The 23,071-nt window shown below is 36.9% G+C and overlaps 2 protein-coding genes across 2 annotated transcripts in view; both read left to right on the top strand.

The window, feature by feature from the left end:
* Positions 1-13,363, top strand: part of LOC124383062 (disintegrin and metalloproteinase domain-containing protein 23) — a 32,023-nt gene extending 18,660 nt beyond the window's left edge. The window contains exons 12-26 of the mRNA XM_046845432.1: positions 3,744-3,828; positions 4,010-4,100; positions 4,218-4,269; positions 4,688-4,787; positions 5,810-5,881; positions 6,038-6,128; positions 6,311-6,390; positions 6,649-6,699; positions 6,806-6,869; positions 7,098-7,203; positions 7,924-8,043; positions 8,138-8,306; positions 8,555-8,666; positions 10,394-10,484; positions 11,592-13,363. Of these exons, the coding sequence (XP_046701388.1) occupies positions 3,744-3,828; positions 4,010-4,100; positions 4,218-4,269; positions 4,688-4,787; positions 5,810-5,881; positions 6,038-6,128; positions 6,311-6,390; positions 6,649-6,699; positions 6,806-6,869; positions 7,098-7,203; positions 7,924-8,043; positions 8,138-8,306; positions 8,555-8,666; positions 10,394-10,484; positions 11,592-11,637 (1,330 nt within the window). The 3' untranslated portion in view covers positions 11,638-13,363. The remainder of the gene's footprint in view (positions 1-3,743; positions 3,829-4,009; positions 4,101-4,217; positions 4,270-4,687; positions 4,788-5,809; positions 5,882-6,037; positions 6,129-6,310; positions 6,391-6,648; positions 6,700-6,805; positions 6,870-7,097; positions 7,204-7,923; positions 8,044-8,137; positions 8,307-8,554; positions 8,667-10,393; positions 10,485-11,591) is intronic.
* Positions 13,364-18,443: 5,080 nt separating this feature from the next.
* Positions 18,444-20,137, top strand: LOC124383087 (protein FAM237A-like). Its single transcript, XM_046845463.1, has 2 exons — positions 18,444-18,843; positions 19,913-20,137. Exons 1-2 carry the CDS (start codon positions 18,459-18,461, stop codon positions 20,056-20,058), a joined length of 531 nt encoding a protein of 176 aa, XP_046701419.1. The 5' UTR covers positions 18,444-18,458; the 3' UTR covers positions 20,059-20,137.
* The last annotated feature ends 2,934 nt before the right edge of the window (positions 20,138-23,071 follow it).

The raw sequence follows: 23,071 nt of genomic DNA, 5'->3' as shown, positions 1-23,071 counted from the left end.
TCTATTATTATTATTATTATTATTATTATTATTATTATTATTATTATTATTATTAATATTGTAAGTAGCAGTAGTAGTAGAAGAAGTGGTAAATAATGAATCTATTACATTGTGCCCTATGCTACTTGATTGTGAATATTGCTAAGAATACGGTTCATAAAGATGCCAAATTCCATTCAGCACAAGATGTGTTTTTTTATTACCTTCTTTTGTGCTAATTAACTAATGGACACTAGTTAAAACAGCTCAGCTAGGCCTTATGCAATATGCTGATCACACTCCATTATAGGTCTAAATTCAGGACATGATGAATCAGCATACCCAAAGATGGTGGCCGGGTACTGCTACATGACCCAATCAACTTCATTAAAATTCCCTTTTCCAGATAGCAGCAGCATGAAATATCAAAATCCCCCAAAGGCTTCTCAAACTAGAGAGTTATATAGTAAAAAGGCAGCTGCTGATACAAATAATTAACCGTTATAATAATTCAATTCAATTCATTTTTATTTGTATAGCGCTTTTAACAATGAACATTGTCTCAAAGCAGCTTTACACAGATAATGTGCTGATTAAAAGTAAATATGTTCTTTGTAAGTAAGTTTCTCCCTGATGAGCAACTGTGGCAAGGAAAAACTCCCCGAGATGGCATAAGGAAGAAACCTTGGGAGGAACCAGACTCAAGAGGGAACCCATCCTTATCTGGGTTGCACCGAATGTCCATTTGTAGCAGATATACAATGTTGCGGGGTACAGTGATGATTATCAGAAGCGAACTGTATTCCTGAGTCAGTGTAGCATACTGTTGACATCAACTACAGTCCAATCCATCCTCAAAGCGCCCGTTCTTACTCCGGAATTTCATGGAACCACCCAAGGTGTTGATGAGAAACCGTCCCCAGGCTGCACAGAGTGGCCTCCAGTCGAAGAGAACACTATCCAGAGGCAGGCCTGGACGAAGTGGGAAGATCCACGGAGGGGAGAGGGGCAGGAACAGTGGTCACTGGAGCCTAAGGAGCATGTTTAACTCGACCGAGAGAGAGAGAGAGAGAGAGAGAGAGAGAGAGAGAGAGGGTGACAGGAAGAGAAGGATATGGATTATTAAGTGTCCTTATTGTTGTATTAAAGTTAGTGTCACTGTGCAGTTTGGACTCCGGCAAGACTCGCTATGGCAGCATAACTAAAAGGGAGAACCAGAAGGTAACACAGACATGAGGGATCTCTGGGATAAGAGACGACCCACCACACCACCGTCAACAAACCTGAGTGAGCGTGTGAATGTGAGGGGATGACAGCATACAAATATCCCAGTTCACCAAACACTCTATATCCATGTTCCCTCCAGATCTGAGCCTTTACCTAAGAAAAAAAAAATCTACTGATCAAAGGCTTGACTAAATAAATACGTTTTCAACCTCGACTTGAACACTGAGACTGTGTCTGCCCCCTGCTGTAGTCTTCATTATTTGAGGAACCAACAGATAACCAGCACCTTTTGATCTAAGTAGGCGTGGAGGATCATACTGGTACAGAAGTTCACTCAGATACTGCGGTGCGAGACTGTTAAGTGCTTTATACGTCAGTAGTAGTATTTTATAATCAATGCGAGATTTAATTGGGAGCCAGTGTAGACTGATTAAAACAGGGGTGATGTGGTCATATTTCCTAGATCTAGGAAGAACTCTTGCTGCTGCATTCTGAACTAACTGAAGCTTATTTATGCACTTATTTGCACACCCAGACAGTAAAGCATTACAGTAGTCTAATCTAGAAGTAACAAAAGCATAAACTAGTTTTTCTGCATCCTGTAACGACATCATATTTCTAATTTTAGCAATATTTCTAAGGTGAAAGAAGGCGATCCTGGTGATATTATTCACGTGAGACTCAAAGGAAAGACTAGGGTCAATAATCACACCAAGGTCTTTGACAGCCGTACATGCTGAAACAGAAACACCATCCAGAGATGCTACGTAATCGGAAAGTTTACTTCTAGCTGCATGTGGTCCTAGTAAAAGTACTTCCGTCTTATCTGAGTTGAGCAGAAGAAAGTTATCAAGCATCCACTGTCTAATGTCCTTTACACACTTCTCAACATTGTTAAGCTGATCTCTTTCATCTGGCTTTGCTGAAATATACAGCTGTGTGTCATCAGCATAGCAATGGAAGCGAATCCCATGTTTATGAATAATTTCACCAAGAGGCAGCATATATAAAGAGAAAAGCAGTGGGCCTAAGACAGATCCTTGAGGAACACCAAACTTTACCTCATAGAGTGTGGAGAACTCACCATTTACATCCACAAACTGATAGCGATCAGTCAAATAAGACCTGAGCCAAGAGAGCTGTTCCTTTATTCCAACAACGTTCTCAAGTCTAGCAAGCAGTATAATGTGATCAATGGTGTCAAAAGCTGCACTAAGGTCGAGCAAAACAAGTAAGGAGACAAAACCCTGATCAGAGGCCAATAACAGGTCATTTACCACCTTAACTAGCGCCGTCTCTGTGCTATGATGAGGCCGAAATCCTGACTGATACATTTCAAAATGTTATTCATAAGTAGGTGTGAGCATAACTGCTGTGCTACAACCTTTTCTAAAATTTTGGATATAAAGGGGAGATTTGATATTGGTCTGTAGTTGGACAACTGACATGGGTCAAGGTCAGGTTTCTTAATAAGGGGTGGATAACTGCCAGTTTGAAGGATTTGGTACATAACCAGTGCTAATGGAAGAGTTAATTATTTTTAAAACAGGTTTGATTACCTCTGGAGCTATCTGTTTAAAGAAACTTGTAGGCAAGGGATCGAGAATGCAGGTTGATGATTTTGATGAGGAGATTAATGAAATTAAGTCATTCTCATGAATAGGAGTGAAGCTTTGTAGTTGATTGTCTGCTATAATTACGCTGCTGTCTACAGGGTTACTTGTAAAATAGTTTGGATTTATATTAACCGTCTGGATTTCTTGCCTGATGTTTTCAATTTTATTATTAAAAAAGTTCATGAAATCATTACTACCTAATGATGGTGTGCATGTTAGTGCAGTGCTTTTATTCCCTGTTTATTTTGCTACCGTGCTGAATAAAAATCTAGGATTATGCTTGTTATTTTCTATGAGGGTGGAGAAATATGCTGATCTAGCAGCACTAAGAGATTTTCTATAATTTAGGAGGCTCTCCTTCCATGCTATTTGAAATACTGTTAATTTAGTTTGACGCCATTTACGTTCTAATTTTCGAGTGGTCTGTTTTAAGGTGCGTGTATGATCATTATACCACTCTGCTAATTTTTTCTCCCTGATCATTTTGGTCTTAAGGGGAGCTACATCATCTAGAGTGTAACGTAACGTTGATTCTAGCTGCATATCACTGTAAATACAGAGGTATTCTCTCAGTTAAGTGTACTCTTTGTATCCAGAGAAAACCAGTGAAGTTCAACCACAAAAGTGAAGGAAGTAACCCTTCTCGTATGGCAGACCTCAAATTGTATACTTCCACCTACTGCCAGTTGATATGGATAATCAATACAAGCAGCGATTCCTGGAGTCCAACCATAACCGCACTTACAATCAATTTCAAAAACATTGGGACACTAAAATCCATAAACTACAGGATGGCTACATTGTCATAGTAGAAGAGACCAGCTGGATAGAGATTGAATCTAATAGTATAACAAAGCCAAATTGTTTCTTTATATGTAATTATATATTGGCAGAGACTGAGTCTGTTTTATGTATCTACAGTAATGTGACATTTCACTACCGTCAGAGCAGCGCTGCATTCTTCGGCGGCATGTGTTCACTCAGTCGTGGGGTTGGAGTTAACGAGGTGAGATAATAAAACAGGTTTCCAGTTATGAATTAATTCAAAACTACAGTTTTGGTTTCTCCTGTATATGCTCAATAGTGCAGCAATTTAGTTTAGTAAACATACAGGTGTATGCAGCAGATGTAATTATAAAGTATATGATAGAATGAATTTTCATTTTATGTTTATGTACAATGTGTAGTATGGATCTGCTTGGACTGTGGCTGTCTCACTATCCCAGAGTCTGGCCCAAAATCTAGCCATTCAGTGGGATCCTACATCCCACAAGAATAGTATGTACACGCATAGAGACTTTAAAATTATAAAACCATACTTGGTGGATTTTGTTGCTTTGTCATATTTCATGTTAAGGATCTGTCACTGTGTGTTGCATGTGCTTTCTGTCTCAGAGGAGTGTGGCTGTGCTGACTCATGGGTGGGTTGCATCATGGAGGACACTGGGTGAGAATTTAATCTACCATTGCACACACATTTAAAAATTTTCACACCTGGGGTTATAATGACAGGGTATGGAGTCGGAGGGGGTTCATTAACACCATTGTTGTTATTTAGATGCATCGTAATTATTTAGATATGCCACAAAGTGTTTTTATCCCTTTTCCCCAATGCATAATTGCATGTGGGTATACTGTGATGACAGGGTTTGATTGTTTAACCAGGTGGTTCATGGACAATCAGAATTTTTTAGCACCAGGAAGTAGATGTCAAATCATGATAAACCTGATTGTGCTAACAGTTTTAACAGCCCTGCTAATGATGTGGTACACTCCAAATAATATCTCTCAGACTATTGATTTCACATTTACACAATGTTTTTTTTTGGCACTGGCATGTAATCTCCTACTCTCCTCTGCTGTAGAGTGCTGCACCCACGAAGGTTTTCTAAGTGTAGTATTTCCGACTATAAGGAGTTCCTTCTGAAAGGTGGAGGATCATGCCTCTTCAACAGGCCTAACAAGGTAAGAGTTGTTCACTCTGCCAGCTGTTTTTCATCTGTTTATCTTTATTCTAGCTGTAATGCATATAAGTATGCAGAGGGATGGCTACTATCATTCTTAAAACTTTTACATTGATTTTTGAAATCTAGCTTTGCATTAAGCATAATTCTACATTTTAAACACTGTGTGTGGGGGTGGAACAGCATCTGTTGGTTGGCATCATTGCTGGCTCAAAGCTGTAGGGTTCATTCTATTTCAATTCTAAAATTGTTCGAATTTTTATTATCTTTATTTATTGAATTTAGCATGTTTGTCATGTCTGTGTAGGTTTTCTGTTGGGTTCTCCAGTTTTTTCCTGCACATTGGTGAATTGGCAACTGTACATTGTGAAAAGTCTAGCGAGTGATCATTTAAGGGCATCATTTAAAGGTGTATTCCAAGTGATCAGAGTGTATTCCATGTTCAGAGAAATTAATAAGCAAGTAATTACTCAACTTGATGCAAATAGGAAGTAAATGTTTCCACCCTGCTATTGATCCTCAATAAGATCATCAATAGCAGATTGGCAACATTTACTTCCAATTTGCAACAAGTTAAGTAATTACTTGCTTATTAATTTCTCTGAACATGGTAGGACATGAGTGTTAAATGAGATAAAGCCTTCTTTGTTCAGCAAAACAAATGCACCATCAGATATCGCTGCATTTAAAGTGATCAGATGAAGGGCCCAGGCTGAATTTAGCTTTAAAAACCTTACAATTATAAATTCTAATTCTACCTCATGATTTTCTGTGATGTTAAACCAGCATGGAAATACCACATTCATTATATTAACTCTGAAACAATTCCAGCAGCATGTAATTCAGAGAACAAAGCACGTGTTCATCTCCTTAAATAAATAAGACACAGATGTGAGGCCTTTACAGTCCCACAAATCACTCTAAACCCTATCACAGATGAACAGAAATTTGCAGCTGAAAGTTTGCATTTCTTTTTCACTGTGGCATGAAAAGTGTAATATGTAATATGTTTTACCTGTGCAGCTGTTTGAGCCGACAGACTGTGGGAATGGATATGTGGAGGTGGGAGAGGAGTGTGACTGCGGTGTAAGAGCTGTGAGTCATTGCTTTCACATTTTGCTTAAAAAAAAATAATTGCTTAATCGGGTGATGTTAATTTTATATCGTTTAACAGATAAAAACTATTTATTTTCTGCCTGTCAGAGAATTGCTGATATAAATTGAAGGGGTTGAACATTGTCTTTATTGTAGGAATGCTATAAGGATTGCTGCAAGAAGTGTTCTCTCTCAAATGGAGCACACTGTAGTGATGGGCCTTGCTGCAACAGCACCTGTCTGGTGAGTGAGTTTAACAACAGACTCATGTAATCAATTGATTCACCCTTGTTTAGGGAGGATTCATTGTCTGTTCCATCTGTGTCTTTGTCCTATTTTGAAAATAACATTTTGATGAATTGGTTGCTTTTAAGCTAGCAATCCAATTTATCTTTTACTCTCTTTGTCTTCCTTCCTTTTCTCTTAAAGTTTTACCCAGAGGTTTTAGCTGTCGCTATGCAGTGAATGACTGTGATATTTCCGAGACCTGCTCAGGAGACTCTGGGCAGGTAAGAAGCATACCACTTTCAGTTCTAGCTTTTTTATTTTTTCTCTTTTAGTGCCCAGTTTTTTTGAGTAGCTGCTCTGAATATATAAATAAAATGAAATAACAAAAAGATTAATTTCACTTCATTAGGAATATTGTACAACAGTTAATACACCTTAAATGTGCACATGCGGAACCAATTGCTAATCTGCACTTTGTAAAATTTGAAGGGTTATGCCAGCAAAGCACATTCACTGAGGCTATGTCTTTCTGTCTGCAGTGTCCTTCTAACCTCCACAAACAGGATGGCTCATTATGCCACCTTGACCAGGTATAAAGTGCTAAAGCATGTAAAAAATTATTAATTATTAATTTTTTTGTTTTATTGTATTATTAATTATTTTATTATTGTATCTTCTTTTTTTAAATCCGCACAGGGACGCTGCTATAGTGGAGAGTGTAAAACCAGAGAAAACCAGTGCAAATATGTGTGGGGTCCAAGTGAGTGTTGTATTTCACACAATTCATAGATCTTTATTTTAACTTCATGAATCAAAGCACAGTCCACAATTACCTTGAATCACAGATACAGCAAAATATATGCCTTGAGGCATAAAAAAACATTTTAAACAAATCAATATCCTTTCCCAAAGTTTGTATTTTCTTCCAAAGCACTGTCTCTTTCTACTATTCTTCCTCCATCTCTGTCTGATTTCTACATCTGGGTAGAGTCTGGGGGCTCGGAGAAATTCTGTTATGAGAAGTTGAACACAGAAGGATCTGAGAAAGGGAACTGTGGGGAAGATGGAGATAAATGGATCCAATGTGGAAAGCAGTGAGTGTCTAAAGTGCACATTGCAGTGTATCTAGTCTTGGGAAACTAGATTAATTTGATTATTGATTGTATATATAAAATGCATTTTTATGCATTGTATTGTAATATAATGTAATGTATTGTAAACACCATAATGCATAACTTTATTTATTAAAATGTAGTCCTCCAGATAAACAGTGCTGCTGTCATTACCTTTTTGTGGCCTTTTAAGGGGTAATACAATAATGTAATCATTATTTAACTAAAATGGTATTATCTAGTTTTTAAGTGTATTTACTGCAGAATAGATCCATTTAGGTGTGACATATTGTGGCCATATCAAATTTTAGATAGTGGCACTGGATTTTATACTGAACCTCACTTATTGTATTGCATAACAAAAATAGGCTTGCATCCATGTCAGAATTGTGCATAATTGATAGCAATCTGTTTTTTTTTTACATTTGGTGCAACTGTATGAGTAAAGATTACATCTGTTGTTACATTTATGTCTGAATACGAATTTTTTGAAGTATAGGATTTTTACTATGTGCACTTAGAATATACAGAATATTGCCCTCTGTGACTGCAAATATACCTTCTTATTGTAGAGCTGTGATGTCTATTGCTGCTGATGTAATCTGCATTTGCTGCATTGGCAGTATTTGTATTTTTTACTGCATTGTCAGTATTCTGGTCTGTCTGTATCCTGTAGTCATTAGTAAATGTCTCTGCTTACAGTGATGTGTTCTGTGGGTATCTGCTGTGCACTAACATTGGGCCAATGCCTCGCATGGGAAGAATAAAGGGAGAGATCACACCCACATCCTTTAATCATCAGGGCCGACTGATAGAATGCAGGTGAGAGGAACATGCATCCAGGCAACATGCATTGTTGCTCAGCTATACTGGATAAACTGGATGTTTAAATTTGCGCCATTGTTTTGCATCTTAGTGGCGGTCACGTGTTATTGGATGACGACACTGATCTGGGTTACGTAGAGGATGGGACACCATGTGGGCCGTCCATGATGTGCCTTGACCGTAAGTGTCTGCCCATACAATTCTTCAACATGAGTGCCTGTCCTGCTGGACCCAATGGTCGCATCTGCTCAAGCCATGGGGTAAATACTCATCATGACTAACTATCAGATTAAATTCACTGCACTGTAGAACATTTTATAGAAGTTTGATTTATGCACACTTTTGCACAGTACTGTATGATATATTGTATGATATTACTGATATGCACATACATTTTGCATAGTTAAATTATTATAATGTTGATCAAATTTAAGCAAAATGTAAGATTTTATAAATATCAATATAAGTAAATATTATTCGAATGTGTCCATTGCTGTATGGCTGACAGGTGTGCAATAATGAGGCGACGTGTACGTGTGATGTGACATGGGCTGGGACTGACTGCAGCATACCTGACCCTCCTAAAGTACCCCCTTCTAGTGAAGATGATGAGCCAAAGGGTTTGTTATTTTGTTATTATTTTTCATTTATTCATACACATACATACACAAACAATGTACTATGTGTCAGAGATTCCAAACCCATGCTTGGATTAAAGTTTAACTTGTAAAATAAGTTGATGGCCCACAAATATCAAGCACTCTTTAAGCAATACCCGCAGATGAAGCTGTTGTGGAAGAGCAGCATGGTCAGTAATGATGCGTCCTCTCTCTCATGCACAGCAAATGTGGCCACTAACAGGCTGATAGGGGCTCTAGCAGGGACTGTTCTGGCCCTGGGGGTTCTGTTTGGAGGAACTGGGTGGGGACTTGAGTAAGCATTTTTTTTCCGTGGTGCTGCTGCCCTGTGTGTGACAGTGCAGTGACCTGCCTATGCTGGTGTTTGATTGTCTTTGTGTGTACAGTATGTGTAGTGGCTGTATTGTGTAGCTTGTAACCATGGTGGTGTGATTGAGTGTTTTTTCCTAAGTCTGTGTGGTATCCTGTGATTGATTGTCACCTATTTCCAAATCTCTTGTCCATTTTGTCTTTGCTATGCATCTTCTTGTGTTGTTTATCATTGCTACTGACATTCATGTCAGTAAAGTCTAATCTTCTTGATTTTCAGGCCTTAAATCAATAGCTATTGCGTGGGGTTTCAAAACTGAACTCTATATAGGTTATATAGCACCCTAAAAATCTACAGTATTTTCTAGACAGATCCGATAAAAAACTTTCTTTCGGCTTCTCCCATTAGGGGTCGCCACAGCGGACCATCCGCATGTTTGATTTGGCAGATCCGATACTGATCAGTAATCAGATTTGCACTGTATGCGAGTCTAAATGAAAAACAATTCAAGGCCTGAAGGCCTCTTAATTGCACTGTCTCACATTTTAGCCATAAATGTGTGGTGCGTTTCTGGTATAAAGTTTGCGCCATTCTTTCCTCCAAGAAAGAGTTGAACTGACCGTTGTTTTTTTTTTGGATATACATTTTACTCAGTTGGCACATTTACACAAAGCATTTGTATAAATGAAAGGACATAACTGTTAAGAGAATAAGGAACTTGCTCAAAGGCCTAAAAAGTGGCAGTTTGGCAATGCCCGGGATTGAACATGCAACCAGCAACTCAGAGCCTTAACCACTGAACCATAACATCTCTGTTGACATACAACTGCCCTTTTTATAAGATAGTCTAATAATCTAATAATCTGGTATGGTTCTCAAAACACATTTATAACTTTATCAGCAAAAACTAGCATTTTACACTGTACATAAACACATTTTGCATATGTAATGTTAAGTGATGACATTACAATTTGATTGTGGCATGCTTCATATTAAAAAATCAAAAATCAAACGTTATTTGCATAGATTTTTGGAATTAGATTTCCACAGCATGCTACTATAATTTCTGAATGTGATATTCATATCACAAACAGCTAACTCTGTACAAATGAAATGTATTTTGGAATTGTTTATCTTTCATTAGCAGGGCTTTACGATAGCGCTGTAAGTGCAAATAAAAGTTAATAGAATTCAATACATTGAAGAGCAGAACTGCTTAATTGGGCAGAAGTAGACAGGTTTGTGCAAAGAAGTTAACCTGCTTTAGCAAACAAACATGATTGTTCCTTGTAACTGTAAACTCTTTATAACAATGTTGAGAAACCACATTTAAAGTAAATAGTTTGAGTTTTAGTCAAAGTAAAAATATATATTTTCCCATGCTGCCCCTCCATGACAGGACCTAGTGCCACCAACCTGATCATTGGCTCCATCGCTGGAGCCATCCTGGTGGCAGCCATAGTGCTGGGAGGGACAGGCTGGGGCTTTAAGTAAGGACTGGCCTGCTTGTGTTTATCTTGCAGACTACAACATCAGTATGTCATACACACTCCAGGAGTTGGGCTTCTGCTATAGACAACAAAATGCTCTGAACTTAAAAATGTAATCTATCTTAGAGCCATTTCCTGTTAATTTTATTATTTGTGTATTAGGAAAGGTAGAACATTTAAACTATGGCAGAACCTCCAATGAACTGAATATGTGTGGTAAAAAGCTTGACATGCATGCTAAATTTAAAACTTCAGTTGAGATACGTAAAAGCTACTCTGTCTGGGCACTGATTAAACACAGGCTTGTATTTGATACAAGCATCTTGGCATGGGTAACACTGCGGCACATGAAGTTTTAGTAATCATATGATTAATAAAATCATATTTTATTAATTCTGAACTGTTCATAATCATCTGCCACTGAACTCAGTCAGTGTTTGGTATGAGGTTCACTGTGCATTTCATTATGCCCTTTAGCCAGAGACTAGTTAATGATATGTGCCTATACAACTGCAAAGACCTGGTATGGCTGAACTCAGAAAATATGGCATGCCATGTCAATTCTTCTCCTTTTTCTTTAGGAAATATAAAAAAAAAATGCATCACTGCACCTTTATCATTAGATGTTATTATATGAGACATCTCTTTGACGCATGGTCCCCCTCAGCTTCCATGTGAATGCCATTCTTCTTTCTTTTTCAACAGTTTTTATGGACGTTATGAAAAGACACCTTCTGGAAAAATATTAATATATGTATAAGCTCTTTGGACAAAAGTTAGTCATGTGATAAATGAATCCTGTTCTAGCAGGCCAGGATTCCATGTGTGTTTTAAAAGCATTCCTGTTCATTTTTGCAGACCCATTCACTGACTGGTATACTGTACATCTAAATGTACGCAATGTGCATGCTTCAACTGCATGATTTTGTCGATCTCCAAAAACCAGGTGTAGATTGACGGTTTGTGCGTAGCTGTACAAAAGAAAAGTGGATTGAGATCTAAACAATGGCTTTGTCATGCTGAACACATTCAATGTTTTAGCTTTTATTGTATATCTAACTCAAGTTTTTTTTTTGTCTGTTTTTTCTCTACCCTCGCAATGACAAGAAACGTCAAAAAGCGAAGGTATGACCCGAACGCATCCGCCATCTAGTGGAGAAAATGGATGATGATCCTCCAAAGCTTCTTAAGTAATCTAAAGCTGGACTACAATTTTTGCTGCTCTTTTTGAGTTTTAAAGCATAATATTTAATAAAATGAGATCAAATGGTATACAGTAGATAACAAATCACATAGTTTTGTAGAATTGCAGCTTTTCAGCTCAAGTTTTAAATCCCAAGATCACCAATTTGATTTTATTGTCATGCCTCTTCATTCATAATAAAAAAAAACACACTCTCATCACCTCATCACACCACAGAGCACCAGCTACTCTGACACCTTGGCCAAAGGGCTGCATGGCTACCTATGCTTACTGATACTTGACAGAAAAGAGCAGTAAACCCTCTGAAAGGGAAAGAAGAAAATGTCCTTTCACACATATTGGGGAACAAATAGGCCATTGCTTTGGTACTACATCAGTGTGAAAGGGTGAGTTCTGCTCACTGAACTGCAGTTTATACTCTGGGATAGATGTTAAATCACTACAGACTGCAATGTCTTCAGTGGTTTATTACACCAAGTTGAACCCAGCTGCATATAGGCCTTAACATATTACACATATCACATAGAGGCAGAAAGTAGACTTGACTCTACTGCTGCACAGGCAGAGAACGAGTTAAGATGCTGATCTAAAGATCATTTTACAATGACGGTTTCATCATTAGGCTTTGCTTCTGATGGAGCATGTCATTTAGTAGGCATAGTTTGAAACGGTCATAGAGCCAATTTTTCAAGTTCAACACAAATATATGTAGGTTTAAATGTATAGGTTTCAGATAGGTAGGTATAATAATCCATATCAGTTCAGTGATTGCTGAGGAAATCAATCTGGATAAGTGGTTTTTGACAGGGACTTAAAGCCAAAGAAACATTTCAGGCTTTGGGGTGTCTAATAGAGAACACCTTACCCATTCTGTAGGATTAAAGGCTTCCAATTAAACAGAAAATAAAATTGCGGACAATTTACCATATCAAAATCTCCGGAGATGTCATGTAGCAGTAAGTCAAAAAGTGACTAACATACAGTATAAGCCTGAAGATATTTCATAATTTATCCTCATTCTGAACCAGTTTAGTTGGTCTACACTGCTGAAGCAATTATAAGTAAACTTCTTCAAATGTTCACTGCAAGTTCTGTCACGTTGACTTATTGGTGCGGAACAATTTGGTACCCGGAAGATTAAAACCATTCATAGACATCCCGGAATAATATGGGCTCACACAAACACATACATGTTTCATTTTGATCTTGGATAAGGTCTTGTACCAATCTTGTGGCACTTCATTTAGCTCTAACTGCTAAACCTTTAAGGGGCAATTGCTTTGCTGCATGCATTCACAATAGTTGACTTATTACTATGTAAAACAGTCCCCGAACCCAATAAGAAACATATACTACAAAAGGATACCTGTGCATGTCAGCAACAGAACAACTTTTATTTACTATGCAAAAAAAGAGAAAAAGAAATAAAAAATATTGCACAACCTCAACTAAATAAACTAATGACAATACACCAAGATTGCCTGTAAGGGCATTCTCATCTTCTTCCTCTTCTTCTTCCTCTTCTTCCTTCTCTTTTTTATATTATCCAAACTATTAAATATATTGTTTTGCTTCATATTACAGAAAATTGGTTTTGTGGGTATTAAATGAATGTATTTTGATTTTATAGGAGGGAATGTATTGTGTCAGGTTTGGAATAAATCTGGTAATTATTTCCTTGTCTGATCTTTCAGGTGAGGTTTTAATATCTCACTTTTTAAAAATGTAATGCTTTATTTTTCATTAATTACTGGCAACTTCTCTGTTGTGAGCAAAGGACATACACACTTACCACCTTTACTCACAGTACATGTGCAGACATTCAATTAAATAAAAGATATATATATATGATCAATAAACTTAAAATGTTTTAAATTTTAAGGCATATTTTTCTCTTTATTTTTTTTCCCCACAGTGTTTTTCCTTTGTATTGCAACTTTTACTTTTTACTAGTAAACCTTTGTGTAAATGCATAAAGACACCAGGGCGGGTCTGCAGACAAAACTGGCTACAGAAACACCCTTCTTGATGAAAAGGAGGGGCCATCCTTTAGAAACTGTAATAGAATATGATTTCAGCTGTTGTAAATTTCCAAGCCCTAACTGTTAATATTAGAGGAGCTTGAGTCCAATTTATGACCTTATAAAGAGTAAATAAATTACCAAATTTGATAGACCTTTGCTCACAAAGACAAATCACATCTCACAAAATAAAATAAAAACAAAATTTTGTGAAAACATGCAGATAATCACCCTTAGACAAAACATGTCATGTTCTGATAATATCTTTGGGTATAACTTTCAAAAATATGTTTGGCTCAATTACCCAATGAACAAATCAATGCATGGTCTGCAATGAGTTGCTTCTCTTCAGCTGGAGCTACAGTATAGTCAAGATCGAGAGACTCTTTTTAGCCCAAAACCTACAAGCTTCTGTAAGATTGCTCAAAATGAAACGTTTTACCTGCAAGCATGATAATGGTTCATAGCACAAATCCAACTAAATAGAGAAGAAGATAAGTTTTAAAATGATCTAGTTATATTGCAACTCTAAATTTTACCATTAACCTGTAAAAAACACTGCACACTATCCCCTTATAATGTCTTAAATCTGATGCATTTTGTAGGAGTTGAATTGAAATATGATAAGATGATATATTCTTACCCAATAGAATGAATCACATTGCTTTCATTTGAAACTCTTTAATATCATTTTTGTTGTTTTAATAAAAACTTTCATTACTAGAATCACATTTAAGGTGGAAGAGATCAAACGTTTTAGCTTTATTGTATCTTTTATATTTTAGCCAAAAAATACTTACTAATAATTGAAGGTACATTACATACTTGGACCTGAAGAACTCCTACTTTGTAAGCCGACTAAAGTATACGCCTCGTACGAGACATCTCTGATTTGTGAATATGGTTGAAAGATTATGTTGCATGTGGTAAGTACCACAATTGTAACAACAGAGGCTTCCCTGTCCTATATATATATATATATAATATATGCCACATGAATGAATAATGGATGCGTAATTATTGCCTAACTACAGAACCGCATGCACTGGTCTAAAAAAGCCCCTCAATGGACTCTTAAAAACATATTTTTTTCAATCATATTTGCGTGTACAAATCATTTCTTCCCTTCACAAATGTTTAAATCGGCTGAAACTGGATTTTTCATTCTTTTGGTTTGACAGTAAATGATACGGACAGAGTGTATGTATGTGTAGTGTATATAAATGTAAATAAAAACAGAATGCAATGACTTGCAATTCTGATAAATCCATATTCTTTTCACAAAGAAACATTAAATAAGGTAGAAATTAGGTCTGATAAGGATTTTAGTTGCTCAACAGATCTAGGTGTCCTTTCTTGTATTTTATGTAATGTGCCAAATGTTTTCAAATGGTAAAAGTACTAAACTGCAGGCGGGCAGTTCAGCACCCAGGCTCTTCTACTATGACGTTATGATATTGTAGTAGATGCAGTATGCAGGTATAGTAGCATTGTTTTGCTCAAATACGCAAGGCCTTTGCTGAAAAAGACATTCTGGATGGAAGCTTTTGTTGCTCTAAAACCTGTATATATCAGTCAGCATTGATGGAGCCTTTCTAAATGTGCAAGCTGCCCATTCTACAAGCACTAATGCACCCCCATACCATCAGACATGTGACTTTTTGAATTGAGAGCTGGTAACAATCCAGATGGTCCTTCTCCTCTTTAGTATAGAGGATCTGGTGTCTATGGTTTCTAAAAAGACCACAGACAAACTTTTCCACTTTGCCTCAGTACATTTTAATTGAGCTTTAGCCCAAAAAAAATGGCGCCATTTCTGGATCATGTTCACACATGCCTTCCTCTTTGCATGATAGAGATTTAACATGCATTTGTAAATGAGATGGCAAACTGTGTTCATTGACAAGTATTTATGGAGGTGTTAATAAACCTATGCAGTGATTTCCATTACAGAATTATGACTGTTATTAAACGCAGTGCCATCTAACGACTTAAGATCAGGACATTCATTATTGATTTTTTTACCCATGTCCCTTGTGCCCCATTGTGTCCCAATTGTATGTTGAGAAACATTATTCTGAAATTGTTCCACAATTTGTAGACACAGTCCTTGACAGATTGGTGAAACTCCGCCTCTTAAAGATACACTATTTATACCTAATCAATACTCAGTCGGTTCAGTTAACCTAATTAGTTGCAAAATGTTTCTCCAACTTTCTATGTTTTATTGTAAATACAATATTGGTTATTATTTTTATATTATTATAATTATTTAGATTTGCACTTTATTGCATTCTGTTTTTATTTACATTTACACAGTGTCCAAACTTTTTGTATATATATATATATATATATATATATATATAGAGAGAGAGAGAGAGAGAGAGAGAGAGAGAGAGAGAGAGAGATTACAGTAAATATTATAGTAGACCACGTATCCAATCTTCTTTCCCGTAATAGTTCTGACTTTTCTGACTTCAAACCGAATGAATGAAAAATCCAGTGTTTCAGTCCATTCAAACATTTGTGACAAAGGATGAAATGATTTATAGACGCATGTTACTATGACTTCTAATGCACATTTAGAGGCTATTGAGAGGTTTCTCTAGTCCCATGCGTGCGGTCCCGTCGTTAGGCAATAATTACGCACCCATCACTCATTCACGTGGCATTTCGCTAAAAGCATGAGCGCGACGCACGCAAAAAAAAAGAGTGCGCGAGCCGGAGGGGGTGCATTTACTACCTACTACCTACCTCCTGCTCTTAATTGCGCACTTACTGCCTCACTCTGCGGGACACGGGCGGGGGGTCTACGGTATATCCTCAATGCATTCAAGGACGCAAACTCTGTGTAGTTTAGAAAAACGACTCATAGTAAACAGTTACGACAATTAAAAGTCACTAAATGTCTAAGAAATGCTTCATTTTCTATGATGGTTTTCTATATATGCGCACCACACACAAGCCACACCCGCAAAAAACATACCTCCCCCCTATACCTCACACGTATGTTACACGTAATATTACACAGCTGGTCAGTCTTGCAAATGCTTGTTGCACTGTAAACATAGCCACACTGACACCAATATTTCTTGATCGATACACGTTATATACAATTATTTTTGATTAGAAATAAAACCAACCTGTTATACTATGCCTGTAAAAACCAGCTCAACATATGCACTGCATGACAACCTTTATTCTAACCCGGATGCACTGTGGGGCTTCTCATTTCTTAAACAAGCATGTAGAAGTCTTAATTACTGGCTTGCATTAAATAAAGCAAATATAAAGAAGAGATCACTGGGATTGTGTTACGAACTGTCCAATGCATTATTTAAAGCTGAAAGGACAGTGGTAAACTCTCGGGAAAAAATGTTTGGGACACTACGGGTATGTTTACATTTTGAAAAGCAAGAACAATGCAATAAGCATAATGACTGGACTGAGCAGCAATGAAAAAGGTCACTGGTCTGATGAATCCAGATTAATCCTATTTCCAAAGCTATGGGCGTGTCAGAGGGAAAGGGAAGCGCGTGAAGTGATGCACCTGTCATGCATAGTGCTACAAGCATCTGGATGTACTGTTATGTTCTGGGGTGGCTTTAGTTGGTCAGGTCTAGGCTCAGCAACATAATGCGGCAATAAATTAAAGTCAGGTGATGTAGTATCCGGGTTATAACACTTCAATGTTTTTATCCCTACCTGAGCGCACATGGGTGAAATTAACTCAGTTGCCTCGTGCTAATCCTCGTGCTAGAATTGTGAGAGTTTTTAAGGGGGCAGGAGCAATCATTTTCACACCTATGTCTGACCTTCAAAAGTTTTTAGGATGCTATTGAGAAGACTTTAATAAGTGGTTCTCTTGACTCACCTGTCCCCAAAAACAAGATCCCTGCCAAAAATCTATGCAACTCTGTACCAGAATAAATGTTGTGACATTATTATTTTCCCTGCACTTTATTGTTCTGCGCTAATTTTACACATTTTGGGAGCTTGCAATCAAGAATCCCTCAGTCTGAGACCAAAAAAGACATCATGCAACAAATGCAATGCAAATATTAATTGTACATATCCGACTAATGAAAATATATTGGTTAAATGAATCATTTGATCAGTTATAGGTTAAAAGATCTGAAGCACAACAATGCTTTTGCATCAGCTTGCGTGGAGCATCCCTGTTAAACGGTTTTAATACAGTGACCACCCTCCCTTAATGAAACCGGGGTTGTAACGGAGGTTCACACACAAATCCTGCCAGTTAACGGTGACATCTCAAAGGTAAGCGAATCTTTTTCTGCTTGGGCTTTCAGGAGTATTTTGCAAAAGTAATGCAATGGAAAATACAAATAATCAAATAGGCCATTCATATAAAACCAATGCAGTTAATCTTATTGGTTTAAATGTGTACTGAAAAAAAAAAGATAAATATATAGATAGATAGATAGATAGATAGATAGATAGATAGATAGATAGATAGATAGATAGATAGATAGATAAACTAATAGTAGTATATTTCATTTGGAGAACATTTTATGGCTTGGTTTGAATAAATAAAAATATCCATTGCGCAAACGAATTTGATGTGTGTATAATGCATTATAGACTTTTGACTTACTTTTTAAAATTGTTTAAGTAGTTATTCGGTTATTTGTTTATAAATGTGTGCTTTTGTGGTTGTTAATCTTTTTTTCTTAAATATTGATAGCTGACCCTGAGTGTCTAATCTACTGATTACTCCCGCAGACGATGGATGACGTAGTCACGCGCGCGCGTCTGGTCGTGTTTCTGCTCGGGCTGGTGCACGCGCTTTCCTCACAGGGCCAGAGCCTGGGTCACGTGGACCCGTTAACGCTGAGCCGCGCGGATCCGCGCTGCTGGGAAAGCGCTTCTGCACTTCTGCTGGAAATGCGCACGCCGCGAATCGCGCACACGGTGCCCGACTTCTGGGACCTCATGGTATTTCTGAAGTCTTCGGACAACCGGAAGCACAGCGCTCTGTTCTGGGATCTGGCACAAGTCTTCTGGGACCTCTATGTGGATTGCATGCGGTCCCGAAACCATGGGCTCGGAAGGAGACACATCATGCGGACCAAAAGGCGTCTTACAGTCGCGCGCTCTCTTTCCGCGGACAGTAAGTGTCTGAACTACTGTATAAGTTTAAAGGGAGTGTTATAGAGCATGACCAATGGATATATTGTGTAAAGACAAACAGACAAATCTTAAGGATTCTTTTTTCTCACTTTTGTTACAGTTGCTTTTTGTGTTCCTTGAATTGTGGCTGGAAAAGGCTCCATGGAGCTCAGGGCTTTAATTAAGTAGCTTCTGTCAAACCCAGAAGTGAGGCATGTCAAATCTGAATGGAGAACTTAATTAATTTATGAATGTTATTGATAGCAAATGGGTGAATGGGTTTGCAATCACACTGTGCACTTTTGCAAAAGCTTCACACTTCACACTCAAATATAATTATAGTCCAAAGTTCATTAACCATTAGCCATTATACTTAAACATCTATACTTCTTTTATAGCTTTTGGAATAGCAGACAGTCCATAATATAAATTTTTTATTAATAAAAAAAAAAAAATACAGCTTCAAGACCAGCATTCCACTTACTACTTAATAATCTCGCCCCTTTAGTGCTAGTCTGGTAATAGAAATAATATGATGATAATAAGATTATGAAGAATCAGAACAGCATTTTTTTCAACAAACCCAATGACATTGTGCAGATAAACCTCAGAAAAAAATACAAAAAGCAAACTAAAATGTTGAGGGCACAATACGATTGATGTGTGGGTTGGAAAGTGGGGTGAGCTATGCTCTACAGTGTGGAAGATGTAAACATAGGGGTGGAGAGCATGAGTCCATATCTTTGAGGCAGCTTGAAGACTGATCTGGTGTACACTCAGGATGAGATGCCTCAGAAAGAAATTTCGAACTTTATTTTTAAGGCAGTTTCAGGTCTGATATCAATTGATAATAAAGCTTACAACACATGTATGTTTACAGATTCATCATATTTTAATGAATATGCTTAGTAATACCTCTCCACATAGCTGCAAATACCAAATAACAAATACTCTTGTTTCCTTTTCAAAAGCAAAGCAAAAGCATTGTGATTACATTGTGAATGTTTATTCTTATCGTGTTTTTTTTTGTTGGTTTTTTTCATTCACATGGTTTTGTCTGTTTCCTCTAGAGTCTTTTGTACAAGAGTCGCAGAATCATTTTTCGAAGTTAAAGGAGTTTACTCGGGCATGGTTTCAAATTCAGGTGCAACAGGATGGACCAGGCAACTTGCACAGTGATCTAAATCCAACACGTCAAAGAAAATTTACATCATGAATCAGTGAAAAACAATGAAGATAAAAGTATTTTTATCCATGGAAACATTTTTCTGATTAATAAAATAATTTGCACCTAATATTTAAGCTTTTTGTTTCACTTTTATTTGTGGTAAAGCAAGCTAATCCCATGAAACAATGTGGGATTCTAGCATGCCCCCATGTGGACTTATTGTGGGGAATGCAACCTTTAGGCCAACAACCTTTTCCAAGAAGTGGCATGTGCCCATATATTTTGGTGTGACAGGAGGAAATTAATGATGACACAGCCACCCAAAATATAAAGTATATATTTCAAGAAGCTAATATCATTGACTTTTGCTATAGGAGTTCTATCTATTGATTTGTAAAGGAACTCTCACCCTTTCACAGAATTCAGTTTTATTTTCTCAGACGAATGTTTTTTTTTAATGAAATATAGGTATTATGCACACATAATTCCCTTTTCTTCTACCCGATCTTCATTATATATCTTACAACAGAAATATTATGCTCATTATAGACACACTGTTTCACACATTTTTTTGTAAATGTATTAGATTTGATTTGCACATTAATTCAGACAGAATCTTGACAGCTATTTTCATTTTAAAATAAAAATGCCAGACAGAATATAATTCTTTGTAACAAAATATAAATAGTACATTAAACTGAAAAGATTGCTGTAATAGATTGATTTTAAAAACATGCAGACCACTCAGCATTCATTTTTGCATTATGATGGACATGTATAATGTTTTTACTACTTTTTATTGTAGTGTCGTCTTCTAAAATATAAAATGTTTACTATTTTATTTTATCCTTTCAACACAATAATTAAATATATTTGCATTTTACCAAAAAGCTCCAATTCTCTGGAAGGATTTTACCCAGAGTGGAGAAAATAAGGCACAGTGATCTGTAAGAATTTAGAGCTGGTTGCCCCCCTTTTGGGACACTGTCATATCTTGAGCCATTCCAACAATATGGTGACTGTCAGGACAGCAGGAGATTAAAGAATATTTTACTTTTATTATCTTTCACTAAACCTCTCCAAATAGGATTTTAAACTGTTATCTTCACAGAGAGTGATTTACCCAAAGCAAACCAAAGCACAGTGTGGAAATGCACACACCCAGGGCTTTGGGCGATTACATAATACAGGGGACCTAAATATAGTTCTTCCTAATGGAGCCAAACAGCTCTTTGTGACCTAATGTCTTATTATAATTATCACAGGCCCTGTATGAAGAAACATAGTCCTGGTTTCCACTTGTGCTCCCAGTAGTATATGGAACATACTGGGAGTCCACAGGCAGACTCATTCACAGATCTATCACATATGAGAAGAAGATTGGCACCTTGTGACAGGTTATCTACACAAATAGGTTTGGCTAATTGATGCAGTGGACTGTCTGATGGCTTTGTCATCAAGAGTGCTAGAACCCTAGCATGAGCACTCCTATGAGTACCTTGTGCAATGGAAGTTTTTATATTTTATATTGTGCTTTTCAATTCAGTATACCCACTGTTTAATGTGTTATTACATAAAGTGTTATTATTACTAGAATCAATTTATCTCTGACAACAATGATTACAATATATACAAATCATGTGACTATTACGCACACACTATATATATATACACTATACACATACACATTGAGCACACAATTTGAGATTTTTATACACAAACTATGCACATACATTGAGCACACACTAAGTTTGTTATAGATACAATATACACATACACAAAATATACACATGGCAAAAACTGCCAAGGATCAGTAAGATAAATGTAATGTAATGTAATGTAATGTAATGTAAATAGTCAGTGTTTGATTTTTATTATGCCCAAACAAAACTTCATTCGTGGAGAGGATTTCCATGCGATCTACGATGCCCGTGGTGCCTTTTCTGATCAGGGAAGAATCACACAGCACACAGAATGGCACATATGTTCTTCTTCAGTATAATGCAGATAACAGACAAGTACATATACACACTGGAAAAAAACTAACCTAAAGCTGTTTCCTGTTTGGGTAAGAAAACATAATAACCAAAGATGTGTGCCCAGATAAAGACTTCCTGTATACCTTACATACTCACATCAAAAAGACCTTATAGACACTGAAGAGACAACATGTGATTAGAGAACCAGTGTGAGAACCATCTTAACACTTACAGTCAGTAAATGATTAAGCAAGAGCTTAGCGGCTTGCCAAGTGAAACTTGCAAATTCAGACAAAGAGGTTAACAAATAAAGAAGTGGGTGTTACATAGTTGTTTTACAGACAGTATATAATGATCCAACACATGCATTTCGGGAACTTGGCTTCTAGTCCCTTAAAATGACTCTGAACAGACCCAGACAGAAACTTCTAGAGGAATATTACTATAAACGTCTTTTTTTGGCTGACTACAGCCAAACTTAGGGTTCAAACATCTTCGGGTTTTTGCTTGAGGATCCAACTACTTATTTGGTACAATGGTCTTGAAACATAGTACTGAAGTGATGGGCCACTTGACAATGATACAACGAGTTTCATTCTAATGGATCCTGGTAAAAGATACCAGTACATCAATAGCACCTTTATGATTTTCCTAAATGAGCTGATCCAGTGAACATATCAAATACCTTTCTGGTCAGTCTGATGATCAACAATTTGATTATTATGTAGTATACAGGGAAACTAACAGACTTATAATAACAACCATTGTATTTGCATTATGGCATTTGGCAGACACACCTAGATACTTACAAAGTGCTTTTATCTTTGTCAGTAAATATTACAAATCAAACCAAAACTACAAAAGCCTTTGGGAAACCTTTTTAAAGTACTGTCGTATTTATTTTAATGACAAAATTTACCAGTTTGTCCCACTTTTTGCCCTTTTGACTTTTGTTTAAAGCAGGGGTCCCCCAACACTGGACCAATTCGAACAGAATAACAAAAAACTTTTTGTTCTTTCAGTCGCAGTTTCGGATGCACGAAACTCACATTAAATCTGTATTATAGTGAGTTGAGTTACAT

This window comes from Silurus meridionalis, chromosome 3 (assembly GCF_014805685.1).
Source record: "Silurus meridionalis isolate SWU-2019-XX chromosome 3, ASM1480568v1, whole genome shotgun sequence".
Classification (NCBI taxonomy): domain Eukaryota; kingdom Metazoa; phylum Chordata; class Actinopteri; order Siluriformes; family Siluridae; genus Silurus; species Silurus meridionalis.
The sequence above is the reverse complement of the archived record's forward strand: the minus strand, read 5'-3'. Positions and strand labels throughout refer to the sequence as shown.